Source organism: Schistocerca serialis, chromosome 1 (assembly GCF_023864345.2).
Source record: "Schistocerca serialis cubense isolate TAMUIC-IGC-003099 chromosome 1, iqSchSeri2.2, whole genome shotgun sequence".
Taxonomy (NCBI): domain Eukaryota; kingdom Metazoa; phylum Arthropoda; class Insecta; order Orthoptera; family Acrididae; genus Schistocerca; species Schistocerca serialis.
Window position 1 is genome coordinate 806,691,066 of NC_064638.1, and position 22,512 is coordinate 806,713,577.

At 38.5% G+C, this 22,512-nt stretch overlaps 1 protein-coding gene across 2 annotated transcripts in view; it reads left to right on the plus strand.

Moving 5' to 3' along the window:
• The window catches only part of LOC126484058 (uncharacterized), a 245,360-nt gene that overhangs the window by 148,489 nt on the left and 74,359 nt on the right, over positions 1 to 22,512 (plus strand). For both annotated transcript variants that reach the window (XR_007587804.1, XM_050107411.1), the window contains exon 9: positions 5,921 to 6,135. Coding sequence is in view for 1 of the 2 variants with exons in the window: in XM_050107411.1 (XP_049963368.1) it covers positions 5,921 to 6,135 (215 nt within the window). In the remaining variant the exon portion in view is untranslated. The remainder of the gene's footprint in view (positions 1 to 5,920; positions 6,136 to 22,512) is intronic.

A 22,512-nucleotide genomic window follows, 5' to 3' on the forward strand; every position in this document is an offset into this window, starting at 1 on the left:
TAATACTTTTTTTAAATCACCGTGGCAAGGTATGTGGCTTGTATTACATATTGAATAATTCATAGATAGTGCCAGATATCACCAAGATAGATGTGGTGTCATTTGTAGGTCTGTAGAAAATGTAGATCGTATTGATCTCTTTGGCACTTCATACAGATTTTTAATTATAAGTACAATAAAATAAGATACAGAATTTTTATTATTAACAATGTACAAGCTTCTATACCAATATAACAGGGAAACAGTTACATAGGTCCAATGTTATAACTTGTATTCGTACAGTTTTATGTCAGTGGCTGCTACATATTAGCAAGAAGTGGGGACCTATTTTGTACACCTTGGGTTGTGTTTTTCAATGCTTCTAAGAAAGCGGTTTTCAAATAATTCCCAAAAAATGGGCATTTTTCATAATAACATGATCATTAATCAGGTTGCAGCTAAAATTTTTCTGATGTCAAAAGCTCTCCAGCTCTTCTAGGAAGTCGAGGAACCTGCCCTTCTCACCCTTAGGCAGCACCCTCACATCAGATATCAGAGTCAATGTTCTATTGACTTTGAGGCATGTACATTATTAGTAACAGTAATTTCGTATCCTGTTTTTATTGTACTTATAATTAAAAATCTGTATGAAGAGTCCCTACATCCGCTACGGATTGGCAAATCACACCAACAATCTATCTTAGTAATACCTGGTGCCACCTATGAACTATTCAATAACTAATACGAACCACATACCTCGTCACAATGGTTAAATAAAGTATAAAAGAAAAATATTCAAATTAATTCTGACAGTCACAGCATACATCATGTGCTTCCTAGCTATTCGTAAATTTTATGAAACTGATTTTACCTATGCTTTTAAACATTAACAAAATAATTGGCTCACGAGGAGTGAAGCTGGGATTTTTTATTTCTTCTAATGTTAACTGTTAAATGTGGCAACAAGTCAGTACAACAATGTCAATAATTTTACTTGTATTTTATTCTTATGCAAATTTTATAAATTTCCTTGGAGACCATACTGCTTTACTCTGGAGGTTATGTATTATGTAGTTCATATAGAGGGCACCACAAAGCCAACCAATGTGTTCTCTGCAAAGCCTATCTTCATTACACCGTAGTCTTGAATGGACTGTCACAAGAACCTAAACAACAGGTGCAGATGTATGGGGCATGTATAACAACTCCAAAATACTGGTATGTAATTTAATGTACAAGCAATATAGGTTATACCACGAGTTGTAAATTTTTCTGTACTATGCTTGATTATCTGCTTACTGTATTTTTTGGCATTGGTAACAGCTAGTTACTAGCAAAAAGCTGGATCCGCTCTAATCAATTTAAAATGGAAACAATGACTGGTTCTGCTCTTTATCGTTTTGAATGTTACTTCAGAGTTGTGGAGCACATTCCACTTTCCTAGTGGAAGGTAGTCTGATTGATACAGACATTGTAATGTTGTATGCTAATCAGTGACTTGCCTGAGATGGTGTCATGGTGCTTCTGGTGTGTCCAGTGTTGTCGGCATTCCTTTCTCTGCTGCCACTTCAAGGAAAGCCTTAATGCTGATCACAGTACTGGTAGTGCTTGTGCTGCAGATGTTGTTGCACTATACATGTGGATATTTTTCTCGCTCCAAACAAGCCAATTTCCTGATTCAAGGTACATTGCCTAGCTATAGAATCCTGCAAAGCCAAGTGATCAATATGTTTGTGCTCTTGGGTGCTAGTCAGGTGTGGTCATTGAGATCCTTCTTGGCACTGAGTGTGGGCCTCCTGAAACCATTGATTCTGCATACATGTGACAGTCATGGAGTCCCAACCAACACAAGCAGCATTATCATGGAACAATACTCAGAAACCACAATTTCAATAGACCACAGTTGAATTCTGACGCATGCTGGTAGACATACATGAGGAGGCATAATATGATTTTCATCTACACAACTGACATCCACATAAAGTTTCTGAGTGAGAAACCGGTATGTAATCTTTCCGTATAAAGAAAATATATTCAAGCAGCTGATATACTTCATGCCAGTTTAATGTCTGCTGCCTGCTACCTTCATAACACCCTCGCTGGTCACTTCCGCCAGGGGAGCACTTAAGACGCCCACACTTTCTGGACACTAGGCATGCCGAACCATCGCTTGAGCAGTCTCTTGTTCCGCTTTGACGAGGCAACATATCCAGTTGTGCTCTCGGCAGGTCGCCCGCACAATGCCACTTGGCCTGTGTCATTGCTCACTGCATTTTGCCAGGGCATGTGGGAACTGCAGAACTCTTATCCCACACTCGTTGCTGGTTGTCCTGTCTTGGTCTGTTTAATGAGAGGAGTGCTACTGCGTTTATTCCACACCGCTTTCCCAAGCTGCATCTTCTCGAGGCGGTTGTGCTGACTGCATTAGAACAAAGCCTGATGCCGGATGCCCAGCTTGTCCCCCCTGGTATCAGCAATTGGAATACTGCTTGCAGTGTAGTGCAAATAGTGCAGTGGACTGCAGTGTGCACCAGGACTACCAAGCCCATTTATTACTTTCTTATCCCCGTCCCTTTTGGCAGTTCTTGCCATTGAACAGCGGTTTTTCCCACACTGCCAGACTACTCTGAACAAAGATTGCAAGCCAGCCTTGATCTGTCCGGTCCAGACCCTTCTTGAGATGTATTAGCCCATTGTTTTGGATGTTACTGTAGTCGTTAGCTTTTGGGTTAGTATGTTAGAACCAGTCCGCATTGCCCTTCCAGCGCGCTCCTTCATTTACTGCTGTTTTCTTAAATAGCACATTGTGTAGGCATGTGCACCCCTTAGGTGTATAGAAGGGAATATAATTCGTTCCTTCAGCCCCACACACAGGGAAGTATAAAAGAATGACTTGCAAGAACCAAATGATTTTCAGTAGTTTAAAGGGAGAACAGTGAAATCACAGTCGCTGATACAATTATGTTTTCAAAGATCAAACAATATGAACTTCAAGGGATCTGCATGCTACCACAAAAACAAGTGAAAAATCAGTTTTAAAAGCAATGATTTGTTACAATTTATGGCCACCTCAACAGGAACATTAATCATAGCAGCCTACTGATAGTATTTACGTAGCATGCTGGCATGAAGGTCCACAGTCATCCTTCAGTCTGGCTTGAAACTTCTCACACTCTGCTAGTTGCTTTGTTTCTAATGAAATTTTCCAGCTGTATCATTTTATAATGGCTATTCATGAAGTTTGACTTATCACCTAAAAGAAATAAAGTTACGTAATGAATTTTTTGTAATTGGATAGATAAAAAAAAATCTACTCACGAAGTGGTGACGAGAGAATGCACATATAAATAGTATTATGTATGCAAGCTTTCAGAGCCAGTGGCACCTTCTGCTGGCAGAAGGGTTGAAGGAGAAAGAAGAAGGGTGAAGGAAAAGCACTGATGAGGTAGATTTTGAAAAAGTTGCCCAGAACCCAGGTCAGAGGAGACTACCGGACAGGATGAGAAGATATGTCTGATAGTTGGGGACTGCATCGGATGAGATTTGAAAACCTGAGGGCTTAAAGGTGGAAGATAGTGTAATATGCAAGACAGAGATTACTGCTAAAACAACATGTACAGGTTAGGGTAATATGCAACTCGAGATTAACTCTTGCATGATGTTTTAGCAGTAACATCTGTCTTGCATATTACTGTATCTTCCACCTTTAAGCTTTCATGTTTTCAAATCTCGCCCAGTGCAGTCCCCAACAATCAGTCTTTATTTCTCATCCCGCATAGTAAGTCTCCCCTGACCACGAGTTCTGGGTGACTTTCACAAACTCTACCCCTTTTCCTAAACCTCACTAGTCCTTTTTTTTCACCCCTCTTCCTTTCCCTTTAAATCTTCTGCCAGAAGGAGGAGCCACTGGCTCGGAAAGCTTACATACATAATACAGTTTATACGTGTGTTCTCCTGCCACTGCTTGGTGAGGGAATTTTTTTAACTATCCAATTGCATTATATTTTCAAAAATTGATTATTTTCGTTGATTGATTAATTTTTTGTTTATTTCGAGGAACAGGTCTGCAATTCTGGTAGACGTTTGAATTCCTATGTCACAGTAATGTGGCATGCCACCAGAAGAACTAAAACAAAATGGTGCAGCCCACTGATAAAGTATAGTAATCTGCGTTCGGCAGCAGTGCAAATATTGCACCTGCATCAAGCCAAGCTCAATGATTTCTTTAGCCATCTGTATTCATCTGACACAGCTGCAGTGTTTCCACTGGTGCTGAAAGCAGATTGCACTGCATGATATTCCTCTTTATTAATGGCTGTACCATTTTGATTTGCCTTATCCAGTGGTATACAGTGGTACTGTGATGTGAGTAGTTCAATGTGTAACTGCAAACAGAAAAAATTAATTATATAACTTTTTCAGTGCTATAATTTAAACTTTGCCTCTCATAATGCCTGCATGTACAGTCATAAAAAGAGCCATTGAATTGACAGACAGCACTTCTTAGTGCTTCCTAAATTGTAGCATCCTTATAATGTGAAAAATCATTGGTGGTGCTCTCCCATGCTGTGCCTGGTGTTGGTTTTCGCTTAGTTCCATAACACAAGTAACATGCTTTGCTGTACCTGTGTTTAGGCAAGTCATCTGATAGTTTGCCCGCAGTGAATCAGTGTTTTTGTTGAACCAACTGTCTGAGTCTGGCATAAGATTGTTGTTCATAGTAGATTTCCTCAGTGCCATCTTCATCAAGAATGTCATTGTCCCTTGTGGAATTCGTGGGACCATTGTTTCACTTTGTAATTGCTCATGTAAATGAGAGTAGATATATTAATCAATTGCCACTGAATTTTCTTGTTACATCTGCCATGCTTGGGGAAAGTGAATGACATCAAATGCCTCACTTGCTATGGGGTAATCAGTGATAACAAACATGTTTCTGTGTTCTGTCATGGCGGCTGCAGTTTGGTGATGCATGTGAGTGAAGGAGTAATTGGGATGGAGCCTGCTCAACAGACAACAGGTTAATAGACCAATAGCACTGCCATAATTTATTTTAGTGTTAAATATGATTGATACTGCATCTGAGAGAGAGAGAGAGAGAGAGAGAGAGAACTGAAACATAATATACTGCACCGCCACAAACATGAGTTTATAACCACAAAGATTAAGAAATGCTGTTTTAATAGCTTGGACTTTGAGGTTAGTTGTACAGATATAAGTAGTTTGATTGTAATCTCTGAGATCAGTTGCCCTATTTGCAACTTGACATCCTTTTATTTTCTTAGAGTATAATCTCGAAAAGTGTGTGAAGAAATAATCTAATGAGATGCATCATATTCAAATGAAAATAATTCTTTTAATAGTCTTTTTACAAGTATTGGGACTTGAATTGGCACACACGGAAATTGTCCCAAATTGATATTTCCTTCAGGATAGTTACAGCTTTGCTGTCCTTTCATTTCTAACAGTGACAGTTTCATATTCTTTTGTATTATGAAACTTGAGAGATGGGGTGTCATGGTTAACACAATGAACTTGCATTCAGGAATGAGATTAAAATCCCCATATAGCTATTCACATTTAAGTTTCTCATGGTTTCTCTAAATTATGTGAGGCAGTTGCTGAAATAGATTTTCTGAAAAAGACATAGCAGACTTTCTTCTGCATTATAGTTCAGTTGGTATTCGTAATCTATATCCAGTAACCCCATCATTAAACTTGTCTTCTTTCCTGGTTTGGTCTTTCCTTCCTTCCTTCCTCTGCTGTGAAATTAAAGTGTACCAAAAAGGTGTATCAAGGCCTCATTTGATACTCGAGTAACGTTTCTTCTTTTGCTCTGATTTATCTTCACTACAGATTTAAATGTAACTGTCTAAATTAAACTGTGAATATGTTGTTGAACCTTTTTAAAACTCACCACTTTTCTTTTGCATACATGCAGAAGGAGAGACAGAGTGAACTGAAGGAAGTTGTGGAACAAATGAAGCAAGAGAAGCTAAAACTTCGTGATTCATACCAGCAGCAGGTAGAAACATTAGTCCGTGAGAAAGTCCAAGAATTCCAGTCACAGCTGGATGCTGCTGAGACAGCTTTGGAGCAACGAGAGAAAACACTTGCTGAAATGACGTCACAGCAAATCAAACTTCTCACAGAAAAGTGAGTTAAATTTTGATTGCTTTTTCTTAGCCATTTTATTCTCTGGAAGGGAAGTTTCAAAGACTTGTGGCAGTGTCTATAATATTTGTGGAATGTACTGTCTTAGAGTACACTAATTTTTGGTGTCATTGTTTCTCTTCATTTTGACTTACTTTGAAAGTTAAATGCCTGCCTCTTGTAGAGCAGTATTTATTTCAATTTACTTAGAGCTGGAAAGTGTACAGTCTAGTCACTGAAATGTTGTTATGTATTTAACAACTTTTACACCTCCCTTTTGCTTTGTGTGTAACAACAAAACTTGACACAGCAGTACCATAAGGAATATTGAGTAGCACTGGGTAATGGCCAACTGCAGTGTGACTTGATGTTCCATTCTGTGAATTCTGGCATGTGCTCTATAATATTTAGGTCTTGTAGACATGTAGATTTCTCAAGGTACTGCACAATTTCTAGATGCACTGTCCTCCTTAAAGATGATATTTCCACCTGGAAAAAGTGCAACATTCCTCACTGCACTTGCTCCACATGAAAATTGTTATAATAAGAACCATTTGTGTGTGTCATTCTGTACAACAGAGACCAATGTTCTTTAAATGCAGTTGCACTGTCACACAATTCTTGCCTGCAGCTTGCAATGTGTTCACTACACATAATGAATCAGCAACCTAACATGAATGCTTACAAAACGTACTTGGAGTTGACGGGCATTAGGATAAAATTTTTACATTTTTGAATTTTTATCCCAATATAAAATTTGCAACTTTCTTAATAAATGTGTATATTGGAAGCCACTTTAGAAAACAATATAGTATTGCTGTAGAAGTTCTGAGAATTCTGTTTCTACGGTGACCAATATAGATACCAGAAAGGTAATAGACTTCCATATTTTGACAAAACATTGAAATAAAAAGAAGTCAGCGAACCAAGCGGAACATATCTATGAAAGGAACTGTGATGAAACATGTGGTGGAATGGATATTGGAGTTTTCGCTTGATCCATGAATGAAAAAAGTATTTTGTTATTCTAAGCTCTTAGTTAATGGGGTTTCAAAATCATACAATAGTTTACTACCAGATGGTAGAGCTCAGCATTAGAACTACTCTGTCTGGCTTACCATCACCCATGGATAAATAGTGCAATTCCCATGGCAGTTGTCACACTAGTCTGCTGCAGTGTACATGCCAGCTCATCTGCCTCCAGTTTCCACTGGTGGGGATACTAACTCCTTCCTCCCTGAAAAGGCCACATAGGCTGAAAATGACCAGGCATGGACCGTGACATCTGATGCACAACTAAAGAGAGCACCATAGAACAGAGCAGCGGACCAACCACCAAAGAAGACAACGCTGATGCTGCTGGCTGTGTTGGAGGGGTGGAGCAGTGTGGAGGCAGAGGCAACACTGATTTGCATGATGGACCAGACACTCCTGACCTACATCCACCACAAACAAATGCCAACTTTCATGGCTCACTATGACACCTGGCAGCCACCCATGCTGCTGACTGAAAGACTGGACCCTAACAGCAGTTCTGGAGAGAAAGTGTGGTTGGCCAAGGTGGTACAAGTAATGTGACCCAATGTACAGTGAACTGAGGAGACCCAACGGCTAATGCCAGACTGCACCCACTGACTGGCGTCACCCGGTACATAACCAGAAAACTTGACTACCCATTGACAAGGGAAGAGGCAGACACCGACATCTTCAACTTTTATAGTCCTGTCTTCCTCAGTTGCGTGTAATATTACGGTATATTAATAATTTTGCTTATGGACCGTCTGACAGCAACTGAATAAAACACAATTTTAGTGCCATACGCGTTTCGCCTTTATTTTCTGCAAGGCATCATCAGTGGCCTGGAATATGTACATATGTTAGCTATTTTATTTACATTTTTGTCATTGTGGCTATAGGTTGTAAACAGTTCTGGTGGTTGGTATTTCCTATTAAGTAGTAATGTTTTGAACTGTACTTACAGGTTGCGTGGACAATTTCCTACATATTACGCTCCTGTTGCATTTTTGGTGTTGTTCTTCTTCTTATGAATGCCAATTTGCGTTTTTTTTCCCCATTCCACAACACTATGCACTGAACGCTTGTTTTAAAGCAATTTTTTGGTTTCTGTTGCCGACTGTCAAATGTTTTTGCCAAAGATCGAATGTTATTGCTAAACTTATGAGTGTAACTATTGAAGTATCTGTGGTCTGTTCGTGTATGCATTTGTGTGTGCATTTGTGTGTGTGTGTGTGTGCATTTGTGTGTGTGTGTGTGTGTGTGTGTGTGTGTGTTTGTTTGGTGTGATATATATTTTTTTGTGCTGTGTGTGTGTGTGTGTGTGTGTGTGTGTGTGTGTGTGTGTGTGTGTGTGTGTGGTTTTTTTGGTGTGATATATATTTTTTTGTGCTGTGTGTGTGTGTGTGTGTGTGTGTGTGTGTGTGTGTGTCTCCAGATGATGTGGGGAAGAGTTTTCTTTTTCTTTTTTTATTATTTTTTGTTTTATGTTATCATTTCCTTTACTAAGTGTAGAAGGCAGCCTGTGCTGATGTGTGTTTGTTCATTTATCACATGTTTGTTTTCTGCTATGGCTTTCTGGATGTGGAAGTTTTCCTGCATTTGTATAAGATGTTTGTCATGGTTGCTTATTCTCATTATTTTCATTTCTTGTTCCATGTTTGTAGGATGATGGTTGTAGTGTTTTAAATGCTCTGCAAATTTGGTACGGTCTGTTTCATACTTCCAACATCTGATATGTTCTTTGTATCTTGTTTGAAAATTCCTGCATGTCATGCCGATGTATACTGCATCACAACTTTGACCTTCAAGTTTATATATTCCTGATTGTTGGAATTTGTCTCTCTTGGTAGCTGGCTGGCTTAGGTGTGATTGAAGGGTTTGCCCAGGCTTATATGCTATTTTGAAGCCCTATCTCTTTAGGATGTTTGCAACTCCGTGTGTTAGTTTATGTGTGTAGGTCATGGTGTACCATCTGGTTCTTTTCTGTGTGGTGTTGTCATTGTGTGTGTTTGTTGAGTGTGTTTGTAAGTTTTCAGCTTGTGAGTTCTTTTGTATTGTGGGACTGTTGTGTTTGTTTTTTATTTGTGTTTTTATTTTTTGATTGAGCTTGTGTACCACATGTGTGTCATACCCGATGTTCCTAGCTATTTGTATGATTGTACTCATTTCTTGTTCATAGTTTCTCTTGCTGAGTGGGATTCTGTTTAATCTATGTAACATGTGTCTTAGTGCTGCAAGTTTCTGGCTGTGGGGGTGGTTGGATGTGGAATGTATTATTGTGTCTGTGGCTGTTGGTTTTCTAAAGATGTTAAATGTATGTTTACCATTTTATTTTCTAATTGTAATGTCAAGAAAATTTATTTTATTTTCTTTTTCTTTTTCAAGTGTGAATTTTATGTTCTGATGAGCTTTGTTTATTTCTGAATGGAGTTCATCTATTTTTTCACTTGGCTCATCTACCAGACAAATAATGTCATCCACGTATCTGTACCAATATATGATTTTGAAACTTTCATTTGTGGTTATCTTATCAAATATCTGATTTTCTAGGTGACTGATGAAAATGTTTGCTAGTGTTCCTGATATTGGGGATCCCATTGGCAGTCCATCAGTTTGTAGATAATATTCTTTCTCAAACTGAAAGTAGTTTTGTTCCGATCTGAGCATATCTGTTATTTCTTTTATTGCATCTGTGGTGAGGTTGCTGTGGGATGAGAGATTTTGTTCTATGATTTCTATTGTTTCTGTGATAGGGATGGAGGTATACATATTTTCTATATTGAATGAAATCAGTGATGCTGTGTGTGGTACCTGTATGTTCTGTATGTTTTCTATTAGGTTTCCTGTGTTTATCACTGTTCTGTTGTTTTCTACTTTATAGTGTTTTGTAACTAACTTTTGGAGGTGTTTGGCTATGTGGTATGTTGGGGCTTTCTTGAAGTTGATAACAGCTCTCATTGGCATTCCGTCTGTATGTACTTTCGGTTGACTGCGGAGTGTCGGTGCTTGTGGGTTTTCTGTGTTAAGTAGTATTTCTGTTTGTCTGTGAGTGTGTGTTCAATGTTTTTCAGTGTTCGTTTCACATTTGCCTGGAATCGTGTAGTTGGATCTGACTTCAGTTTTTGTATGGCGTTGGTGTTTATGTATTCCTTGGTTTTTGTGATGTATTGCTCTTTATCCATGAGTACTGTTACATTTCCCTTGTCTGCTCTTGTTATTAATACGTTATTGTCTATTAACTTTTGTCTTAACATTTTCATAGTAGCTGCTTCTGTTTGGTTGTTCTTATTGTGTGTCTGCTGTGTTTGTTTTAATATGCCTTTTATTTCTTCTTTTACTAGTTCTCTTGTCAGTCCTATGTTTATTTCACAATTATTTTGTTGTTCTTCACGTGTAAGGATGTGTTCGGTTTCTACTATGAGATTTTCTATGTATTGATTGTTCACTTTGCTATTGGTGCAGTGTTTCAAACCTTTTACCAAGAGCATTTTTTCGTGTAGTTCTGTCTCTGTTAGGTTAACTAAGCGTGGATGGAATGTGTGTTGGTGTTCATGTGGTTTCACATTTAAAATGTAAATGTGTTTTTGCGTCTTTTTTACTGTTAGTTTCATTATCTTCTGTTTATGTTTGGTTTGTAAATGTTTCATTGCTGTGTATGTGTTGTGTTCAGTTTTTTCTACTAGTGCCATGAAAACTGCGGCGTTTCCTACATTTTTTGCCAATTCTAGATGAGTCTCTTAGAGCATCATGTTTAGGTGCTGTTTTTTTCGAATAGAGCATCTTAATTTCATGTAGTAACCAATATCGTTCTGCAAATGATTTCGACTTTTGTGCCACTGTAGAACTGTTTTTAACCTTTACATTAATGTAACTTGGAATTAAATCATTCTTTTTGCATGTTTTGTTGAATTTTTTATGCTGTATCGTCGTATGGAGTCTCAGATGTATTTTCTTGAACCTGTTGTACACGTTGTCAGGGAATGCTTGACATAGCTGTATTGACATCTTCAACTTTTAGTCCTGTCTTCCTCAGTTGCGTGTAATATTACAGTATATTAATAATTTTTACACACACAGCACAAAAAAATATATATCACACCAAACAAACACACACACACACACACACACACACACACACACACACACACACACAAATGCACACACACACACACAAATGCACACACAAATGCATACACGAACAGACCACAGATACTTCAATAGTTACACTCATAAGTTTAGCAATAACATTCGATCTTTGGCAAAAACATTTGACAGTCGGCAACAGAAACCAAAAAATTGCTTTAAAACAAGCGTTCAGTGCATAGTGTTGTGGAATGGGGGAAAAAAACGCAAATTGGCATTCATAAGAAGAAGAACAACACCAAAAATGCAACAGGAGCGTAATATGTAGGAAATTGTCCACGCAACCTGTAAGTACAGTTCAAAACATTACTACTTAATAGGAAATACCAACCACCAGAACTGTTTACAACCTATAGCCACAATGACAAAAATGTAAATAAAATAGCTAACATATGTACATATTCCAGGCCACTGATGATGCCTTGCAGAAAATAAAGGCGAAACGCGTGTGGCACTAAAATTGTGTTTTATTCAGTTGCTGTCAGACGGTCCATAAGTAAAAATTATTAATATACCGTAATAAGACACTGACATCTTCATTTGGGTCTTAAGTATGCACAAAATGCTCCACCTTCATGTTAGAAGCCAGGTAAGATAGGGCAGTAGTCAGAAGACAGATAGTGTTGTGAACACAAAAGTAATGGAAAAAAATGACAGCAATGTGCAAATAGTGTCTGTCGATGACGTGAAGAACAGCTTGGCTATTTACGGGAAGTTTAACAAGACACTAACAAGCACATGCCGCCCAAAAAACGTAGCCGCATACTATCCCAAGGGTGCTCCAGGAATGGCCAAGAGGTAAACTTTTGCAACGGTGTAGCCTGGTTCTGTGCTCATGCCCTGCAAGCGATCGAACACCAGATATTCAATGTGGCAATAAATCACTGGCTTGTGGACACAATGTCATGCCAATGCCTTCATACAAGTCATATCCCTGTGTGACATGCGCAGCAGCTGGAGTTTGTGAGGATGCAGTGCTAGGGGGACTACCACCCAACAGCTTTGCTCCTCCATGGCGGGCATGACGAGCATGATGAGCAAGAGGACCCCTTGGACAATGTTGAGTCGATCTCAGAGGAGAAAAAACGCTCAATGTGCACCCAAAGAGAGACGTTCCTGCAATCTCACCAAGACAGCCGAAACCATTTTCTGGAAAAATGAGTCAGCAGCTATGGTGGTTGCAACCTCTTATGCTGTCAATAGAATATTCAGCAAGGTTTGCTGCAAGGTATCATTCAATGTGAACACTAGAGCCTTGTGCTGATTGAACGATTGGGCTCCACAGGTGGTAGTGCATCAGCATTTTCATGCTGATTGGAGGAGCAGTAAAAATGTCAGAGCAATAATTACTAACAAAGAGGGCCCACCTGTGCAGTCAGTGGTCAGTCCTGTCTGATGGAAGAACAAAATAAGTTAACCATCCGCTTGTGGTTGATAATGAGGAGAAAACTTACTCCGTACCAGAAAACTTGAAACTTTTAATTCTGGTGTCTCCTTCTCCACCTATGAATAATTAAGTTGTCCTGCAGGTAATGTCTTTGATGCATAAGTGACTGGCTGTTCGGTACCATCCATGTTCCAATGGGACAGAATCTTGCCAGTGCCATATTGGGACATGTTGATAGTCAGGGTTAAAGGTTTACCCATTGTAAAAGAAGCCAAATAGAGAGCAGAGCACAAACACTACTGAGGGACTGAAAAGTCCATTGACAGTAGACAAAGTTAAAGCCCATTTGCCAAAGGCAATTAAGGGGCTGGTAGATGTGCATGGCCAAGGGAATGAACTTGGCATAATACGAAATCGTGCCCAAAAAAGACGGGAGCTCCTTCAGGTTCTTGGGTGCTGTCAAGGGCTGCAATTTGTTCATCCATAGGGATGAAGCCCTCTTTGCTAAGCCTGTCCCAAAAATGCACTGTTGAGGAGCAAAAGCTGCACTTTTTCAGCTTGCAATGGAGGCCATTCCCCAGAAGACACTGGAAAAACATCTGTAGATTTCATAAATGCTCCTCTTGTGTAGAGCCCATAACACAGATGTCATTGATGTAGTTCACGCAACAGGGAATTTCCTGAGTATACTGCTACAAATATTGTGATAAATTCAGGGGCAGATGAGCTTTCAAAAGACAAGTTATTAAATGGGCAATGCCCAAAGAGAGTGTTGAGTACTAAGAAAGTCTGAGAAACTGTGTCCAACGGCAGCTGCAGGTATACATTGTACAAGTTTCATGAAAAATACTGGTCTCCCTGACGGCTTTGCCAAAAATTCTTGCACTTGTGGAATTGGATATGAGTCCTTGACACAATACCAAGCGAGGTGGCGCAGTGGTTAGACACAGGGCTCGCATTCGGGAGGACGACGGTTCAATCCCGCGTCCGACCATCCTGATTTAGGTTTTCCGTGATTTCCCTAAATCACTCCAGGCAAATGCTGGGATGGTTCCTTTGAAAGGGCATGGCCGACTTCCTTCCCCTTCTTTGCGTAGTCCAGTGTGACCGATGACCTCGCTGTCTGGTCTCCTTCTCCAAACAACCCAACCCTCCTTGACACAATGTGCATTGACCATCTGTTTGAACTCACCTCAAAGGTTCATGGTGCTGTCAGGCTTCTGAATCACCACCAAATGGATGGCCCACTGACTTGATTAAACAGGAGAAATGATGCTCTGATCCTGCCAACACTGCAACTTGGCCTTTACCTTGTTGGGCATGGAGGAGGTAATGGGGTGGGGGCAAAAAAATTTAGGCACCACCGACAGCATAAGAGAAACACATGGTTTAACAGTGTCCCAAATTCAGCAGTTCTTTGTATTCACTGCGCCCTGTAGTGTAGAATGTGCCTTTTCACTCCATAGAATATTGTTCAGCCATTTAGATCAGTGTCAGAAACTGAAGAGCAAATTCTGAATCTTGTTGCAGATCATGAGGTTTCAATTGCTGCAGTATCTTCATCTTGTTCAGGGTCCATTGTAAAATGGATCTCAAAACTCTCCATTCTGTTGATCATGGGATGGTCAGTTCTCGTGACACTGCACGAGCACTTGCACTACTGCATGGTCAGTTACAGCAACATCAATCTCATCAAGAACTTACATTCTCTTCCAAGTGCCACACTAGGCTCATCTGTGTTTTAATGTCATCTTCTTTAAACCATTCAATGACAATGGGCCTCTCCTCAGACCTCTCAGTGCTGCACTGTGATTGCTGCCATTCACATGAAACAGTTTTGCTAAAAGCGCATGGTCTCTCTTCTCAATAGCCATACTGTTCACTCATGCTATGGCTTGCCAAATCAAAGTATGGATGTCATACTGTCATACAACCAGTGTACAGCACCAAATTTGCACCTGGTGACCACAGCTGGAACTAATTTTTTTTCCCAACAGTAATCAGTTCTGCATTAACTCCTTACCATATGTACGAAGATTTGCTGCCATACAATAATTACATCTCACACTGGACCTCTGTGAGTAGCAGCACTTTAATTACAACTGCCTGATACAAGGTCTTCACATTTTACATTCATGGAAAAGGTACAAAAATAGTTATGGTGAAATAAATCATCCATTCAGAAAATATGACTGACTACAGATTTTGCTTCAGTGATATTTACGATAACAACATGTTCTTGAGCCACCATAGATAAAATTGTTTCAAGGCAAGTCTGACTACATGACATATATTTATGCCTGTGTATCCTGCGTAAAATCTCTACAAGCAATCTTATTACATTTTGTTTGTGTGTGATTACAGGAGATTTTGAAGTTTCTTCCTGTGTATCACATGCTATCCCCAAAAACATACATTTTTCATATTAGGTGCATTGTGGTGCCACCTACTGCCAGGTACTCCATATCAGCGACCTCAGTAGTCATTAGACATCATGAGAGAGCAGAATGGGGTGCTCCACGGAACTCGCAGATTTGGAATGTGGTCACGTGATTGGATGTCACTAGTGTCATACATCTGTACGTGAGATTTCCACACTCCTAAGCATCTCTAGGTTCACTGTTTCCGATGTGATAGTGAAGTGGAAATATGAAGGGACATGTACAGCACAAAAGCATACAGGCCGACCTCATCTTTTGACTGACAGAGACCGCAGACAGTTGAAGAGGGTCGTAATGTGTAATAGGCAGACATCTATTCAGACCATCACACAGGATTTGAAAACTGCATCAGGATCCACTGCAAGTACTAAGACAGTTATATGGGAGGTGAGAAAACTTGGATTTCATGGTCGAGCGGCTGCTCATAAGCCACACATCACACCAGTAAATGCCAAATGACATCTCGCTTGGTGTAAGGAGCATAAACATTGGATGATTGAACAGTGGAAAAATGTTGTGTGGAGTGACGAATCACAGTGCATAATGTACAATGTGGCGATATAATAGCAGGGTTTAGGTATGACAAATGCCTGGTGAACGTCATCTGTCAGCGTGTGTATTGCCAACAGTAAAATTTGGAGGTGGTGGTGTTATGGTGTGGTTGTGTTTTTCATGGAGGGGGCTTGCACACCTTGTTTAGTGTGGCACTATCACAGCACAGGCCTACATTGATGTTTAAGCACCTTCTTGCTTCCCACTGTTGAAGAGCAATTCGGGGATAGTGATTGCATCGTTCAACATGATCGAGCACCTGGTCATAATGCATGGCTTGTGGTGGAGTGGTTACATGACAATAACATCCCTGTAATGGACCAGCGTGCACAGAGCCCTGACATGAATCCTGTTGAACACCTTTGGGATATTTTGGAATGCCAACTTCATGCCAGGCCTCATCTACCTACATCGATACCTCTCCTCAGTGCAGCACTCTGTGAAGAATGGGCTGCCATTCCCCAAGAAACCTTCCAGCACCTGATTGAATGTATGCTTGTGAGAGTGGAAGCTGTAATCAAGGTTAAGGCTGGGCCAACACCATACTGAATTCCATCATTACTGGGGGATGCTAGGGAAGGAACGAGGCAGCTCATACTCCACTTTTCAGTCAGTCTTTTAAACAGGAGTATATTTACCTTTTTTTATGCTCCAATATGAATATTTTTCTACTGATTCCCTTCTTTTCACTGCTACAGCATGCATGTCACCCACATGAAAAGAATTTATGGGTCAGCAAAATTTAGATAATTTGCTTACATGAAGTTGAAATAATGCAAAACTAATTTTACACCTCAGACCATGTTTTACCTGCACAAAAATTTTGCATGTGATATAGTGCTAGAATGTGGGGTTCCCAGAAGCCTTATGATGATAACAGACACACATTACATCATATTTCTCCATGCTGTGTCACTTCATAAACTACATTTTTGCCTCATACTGGATTTTACTTGTGTATTTTACATAATGTACAAGTAGTATAACTTTGAACTTATGTATCTCAGAAATGGATAAAAATATCAAAGAAACTTTCAAGGTTGTTTGTGATAGAGTTCTTAGGAAAGTGTCATAAAAATTACAGCCATTTTGTGTGTATAGCCGTCTTGGAATCTGCGACTTGGTTTTGGTACCCGAAATCATGTTTTTTGGTGTGTTTCTCAAAAACAGATAAAGATTTTTGAAAACTGGAAGATGGCACTTTTAGATAAATACGTAGAGAACATACTGTTAAAATTTGAGCAATTTGCTGCTGTTAGTGATTTATATATTTGGTGCTGACAGAGAAAATATGGTGAAAAATGTTTTTCAGGTTCTCTGAAGAGCCACCTGTGAATTAAATGGTGCCTCCATAAGCCCCTTAAGGGGCACTATAGACCACATCTAATGTATAAAGGGCCAACCGATTTGCTCCATTTGCCTAAGCTGGAGGAAGAGTGTAATACAGTATTCAAACTTTGACCCTACCTGTACTGTAGGATACTCAGAGTAAAAATCCCATTTCCATGCATGGCATTTTGGAACATACTGGTAGTCCATGCATACTGATGCCCTTAATATGAAGGTAGTGTTCAGAAAAATTCCCACTTTTTAAGGAGTCTTAGAGTTGTACAATCTGATGTTCAAGAATGTAAAATCATTATCTTTCCTAATCTTATTATGAAAACTATTTTAACCTGACTCAATAGCCCATTGTGGTCCAACGGGTGGATAATAATATAGAATATACGAGGGTGGGAACTTAAATAGTGACAACTATTTATTCACAACTGATACAAAAGAGCTACATGTTTGCACCTGTTACTGTCCTTCAAAGTAGTCACCAGCTTTGTGTAGAACCTGTTGCCAGCAATGTGGAAAGTGTAGCATACCATTAGCAGAGTCTGTTCTGTTGATGGTGTGAATGGAACGGTCTACTGCCTGTCAAATTTCTCTAACAGTTCTGAAGCGAATGCCATGAAGTGGTTCCATCATCTTCAGAATCAAATCAAAGTCACAAGGACTGTATTACTGTTCGTTTTTGGAGCATTACCTGGGACCAGCTTTGTGAAAGAAGCAGCGACATTTTCTGCGCAACCTACCCATCATTTTGCATGACAATATGCTCTGTTCGGTTGATGGGACTGGCAAGTACTGTACCATCCACCATACTCCCCAGACTTAAGTCCTTGTGACTGTGATTTGATTCCGAAGATGAAGGAACCACTTCGTTGCATTCGCTTCAGAACTGTTCCAGAGATTTTACAGGTAGTAGACCACTCCACTCGCACAATCTACAGAACAGGCTCTGCTAACTACATACTACGCCTTCCACATTGCTGGCAATGGCTTCTACACAATGCTGGTGACTACTATGGAGGGCAGTAACATGTGCAAACATGTAACTCTTTTGTATCGGTTGTGAATAAATAGTTGCCACTATTTAAGTTCCAACCCTCTTATAAATATTCATCGTTGTCTTATACAAGAGCCTAAAAACTATTTTTGCAGTCAGCCAGAAAGTGATGGAGAATGTACTGACCATAATTTCCGGTCAATAAGTCCACATTCTTTTTGTTCTCACTGAAAGAAAAAGTTTCTACTCAGTATTTACGCAGCGGGACCAGGAAATATGACTGTAAATAAAGTTTTGAGTTCTAACTGATTAATGAATTCAGTAAAAGTTCACAGGCGCGCGCACACAATAATATTCCTGATAATAATAATAATAATAATAATAATAATAATAATAATAATAATAAACACAATAAACATCAGATATTACAGCAAGCATATTATTAAAGATCCCGATACCAATACAGATAAATGCAGACTTTGCAAACAACAAATAAAACAGTAGATCACACCACAAGTGGATGTACAATACTAGCAAATACAGAATACACCAGAAGACATGACAATGTAGCAAAAATAATAGATCAACAACTTGCCATACAACATAAACTAATAAAACAACACGTTCCTACATGCAAGTATGCACCACAAAATGTACTGGAGAATGATGAATACAAATTATACTGGAACAGAACCGTTATAACAGATAAAACACCACCACATAACAAACCTGACGTCATACTCGCCAATAAAAAGAAGAAATTAACACAAATAATCGAAATATCCATACCCAATACAACAAATATACAGTAGAAAACAGGAGAAAAAATTGAAAAATACATCCAACTGGCTGAGGAAGTCAAGGACATGTGGCATCAGGATAAAGTCGACATTATACCAATTATGCTATCAATTACAGGAGTCATACCACACAATATCCACCAGTACATCAACACAATACAGCTACATCCAAACGTATATATACAATTAATTATTATAATTATTGATACATGTTCAATTACCCAAAAGTTCCTAAATGCAATGTAACATATACCGTACAGTTAAAAGGAAGTTATGCTTGATCAAGGTCTGCGTCACTTTCCACTTTTAACCAGACATAACGTCTGAGAAAAATTCAATAATAATAATAATAATAATAATAATAATAATGATGTCCCTATAATAAACAGCACTTTGAGCAGTTTAGAGGTGACCTCTGTGGTAAATTCCAATTAAAATGGTCTTTCCCCTGACTTTTAATCATGAAAGTTAATAACTCGCCACAAAAGTGGAAAATCATCTCACCATGTATCATGCAGTTTTGTCAACATTGGGGGCAGTACCCGAACAGTTACTTCCATGAAATCTCAGCAGTCCAGGATGGTATACAGTCCTCCTGAGTGCACTTCTTACTTTTACCAAAAACATACATTTGGTAGCTGCCTGGTTGTGGTGTCATCCGAGACACAAAGTGTGCCGGCATTTGACTGACGTGGACTGGTTGATAGCTCATTGCAAAGTGTGTCTTCACTGCCTCTCTGGCTGTGTTAATATCTGAGTACAACAGATAGCTGAACGTAACATCTGCTGTCTATCGCTCTCTGTCCAGGTAGTGTCGTCTAAATTGCCACTTTCTTGGACACGTGTTATTTAATAACTCTGTTGTATATCAATTTACAATATTCATAATTTTTATATAATTAAAGTTAAGTTGGCTCAGTTACTGGAAAAGTTTCAGTGCGATTGAATTTAAACTTTGGCAGCTAGAATTTTTATAATAGAACTGACACTAGAACATGACCTCCAAACTACTTCTTTAAGAGTCCTTGTATTGATTATTATTTACATTAAAGTCTTGAAACTGGGTATTGTAGTGTTATTTAATGGATATAACAAAGTGCTGTAATTAGTATTTTCTGTCATTAATACATATGATCCTTAATCTATTACGAATAAGAACGTTTTTGTTCCAATGTAGTTTTTATTAAATTACTTGAAAACTACTAGAGGTAGCTTAATGAAGTCACATAGTTAATGTTTTTATACAAAACTGAGGCCACAAATGAATTTTCATCTTTCTGTGCCTAATATTTAGTGCCTTCAATTTTTCGTAAAAATGCCAATTTTGACCAAAATATTGCTCCGATCAAGTTGAGACTTGGAACAGTTGATTGTGACATACATTTGGCATGTACTGAACAATTTTTAGCATTCTAGCTTTATTATTTAGTGCCTTTTTTTTCTTAAAGCAATGTACGGGGTGAAACATATTCATCTGATCATTCTGAGATTTAAATACTTTAACATTAATATACTAAAGCATATATTGACAAATTTTGGAAAAGTTACTTTAATTTTTAATTTTATGCTTAGATTATGGCGCAATACTTTCTATGCTATGCACAGGTGCGTTATGATGATGTGGCGCTAGTAGCTGTGAACTGGGATAAGTCCTAGCACACTCGCTCGCTTCTGTATCTCTCAAATGGTACAGTTCTTGTTTCGTCACATCATACCCTATTTATTTTTGTGAAAAAATTATTGTTGAACAAAATTAAATGATAGAAACAAATGAAGTTACTGTAAATTGTGGGCACTTCTGTGAACGTCCATACGTACCTCTTTCATGAAAACATTTGAGACAGAGGGTGGGAAGTCACTTTATGGTGTTCTCCATGATATTTGATTATAAAATGGAAAAGTGAGGTTTCACTATAACTTGTGACCTTGCTTCCTTCTCCAACACAGCTTGTAGACTACCTTTCATGAAGCCCCCATGTCCCTGAGAAACAGATGACATAGCCTAAGCTTCTGTTCTCAACTTACATCTAAGGGAGGACATACACATTCTGCAATCTATTTTTCTTCTATAATTTAAATAAATAATTCAGAAGGTACCAGGAAGAATTTCTTCCTTTTAGTATTTGGAAAATTGTTAGTAACCTTCTCAGAATGATTATTGGCAATACATTACTTAATAAAATTATGACAGTTTACTTCATTATTAAGCCTGAATCACAAACTTTGCTTTTATTTTGTTTCTTTTGTTATTTTTGTAATATGTATAAACCATGGATATTGGGTTCTGAAAGTCAGTATATCTTCTTAAATAGTCACATTTTGGGCTAGTTTGCAGTGTACTTTATTACTTTAGATGTTGATGTACTTAGAAAATTGAGTAACCTTTGTAAGTTCTACCTTCCTATGGCTCAATTATCATATGGATTAGTATGCTAAAGAAGTTGTTTGTTCGACAGCAGTTACTTTGCTTTTTCACACACATGATCAAAAAGCTGCTTTTATTATAACATACCCATATTCTACAATGTGCATTTCTTAACACATTCATTTATTTGCATTGTTGTCTCCATGTGTCAGTTTTTATCTGTTAACTGACTATCTGCCTTGAGCAAGATCACGTGTTTTCTCAAACATTTTTATGAGATGGGAGGAATTTCTCACACCCATTTTCTGTTAATTCACCGTGAATGTTAACCTACTGACTTCATTAGCCTTATTCCTCTTTATTTTCATTTATTCGTGTATTTTGACGCTTCGTTCTTCCTTTTATCTTTGTCAGCCTACCAACCTAATTATTTACATATAATTTTAGTGTGATCCTCACACCACTTCCACATATTTCCTTTAATTAATATTAAAATGCTTTGGCTTGCATCTAGTGGAATCATTTTATTACTCTCTCTTACCTTCAGAAAAATTTTCTCCCAACTGTAAATTATTAATTTTGCAGAGCTTATTGTTTCAGATTTTAGAAATTTTCAGCTTCAGTTACTTTCCTTACTGCAAAGTATATGTATTTTACAGTTACTAATCCTTTTTATGGATCTTATTTATTATTTCTTTACTTAAGCCATAATTTTTCTATGGTTCTCAAAAGTTACCCTCCGCAAACTACCTTTCATATTATCTTGTAAGTCATCAATCGGATATAGTCATTCTCGGGGATCATTCTTATTCACTAGGAACACATTAAAAACTAATAACATATGTACAATATGAAAACATATATTACTTATTTACTATAGGTAGGACAGAAGAAGAGAATGAAACTCGAAAGGGGAATAAAGTTTCATCCAGTTGGGACCACACATTACATCAAGCTGTATATCTGCCAAAGAGTGGCCGACTCCTTACAGAAACTGGTATAGATAGGACAGAAGAAGAGAATGAAACATGAAAGGAGAACGAATATAAAGTTTCATACACCTGGGACCACACAACAGGCCAAACTGTGTATCTGCCAGAGAGGGCAAACTCCCTAAAGATTTACAATGTTTCATAATACCTAGTTCTTTCTTACTTTTTGGGTGTTCAAAATGGTATGCGTTTGCCTGAGGCGTACCTATTATCCCGAATGGTCCTTGATAAACATGCATAAACATCTTTGTTTGGATAATCTATTATTACGCCGCTTGCACCAATTGGTATCAAAGACTCATGCTGTACTGGTCTAGAAACTTTTCCAGTGGCACCTATTATTCTTAA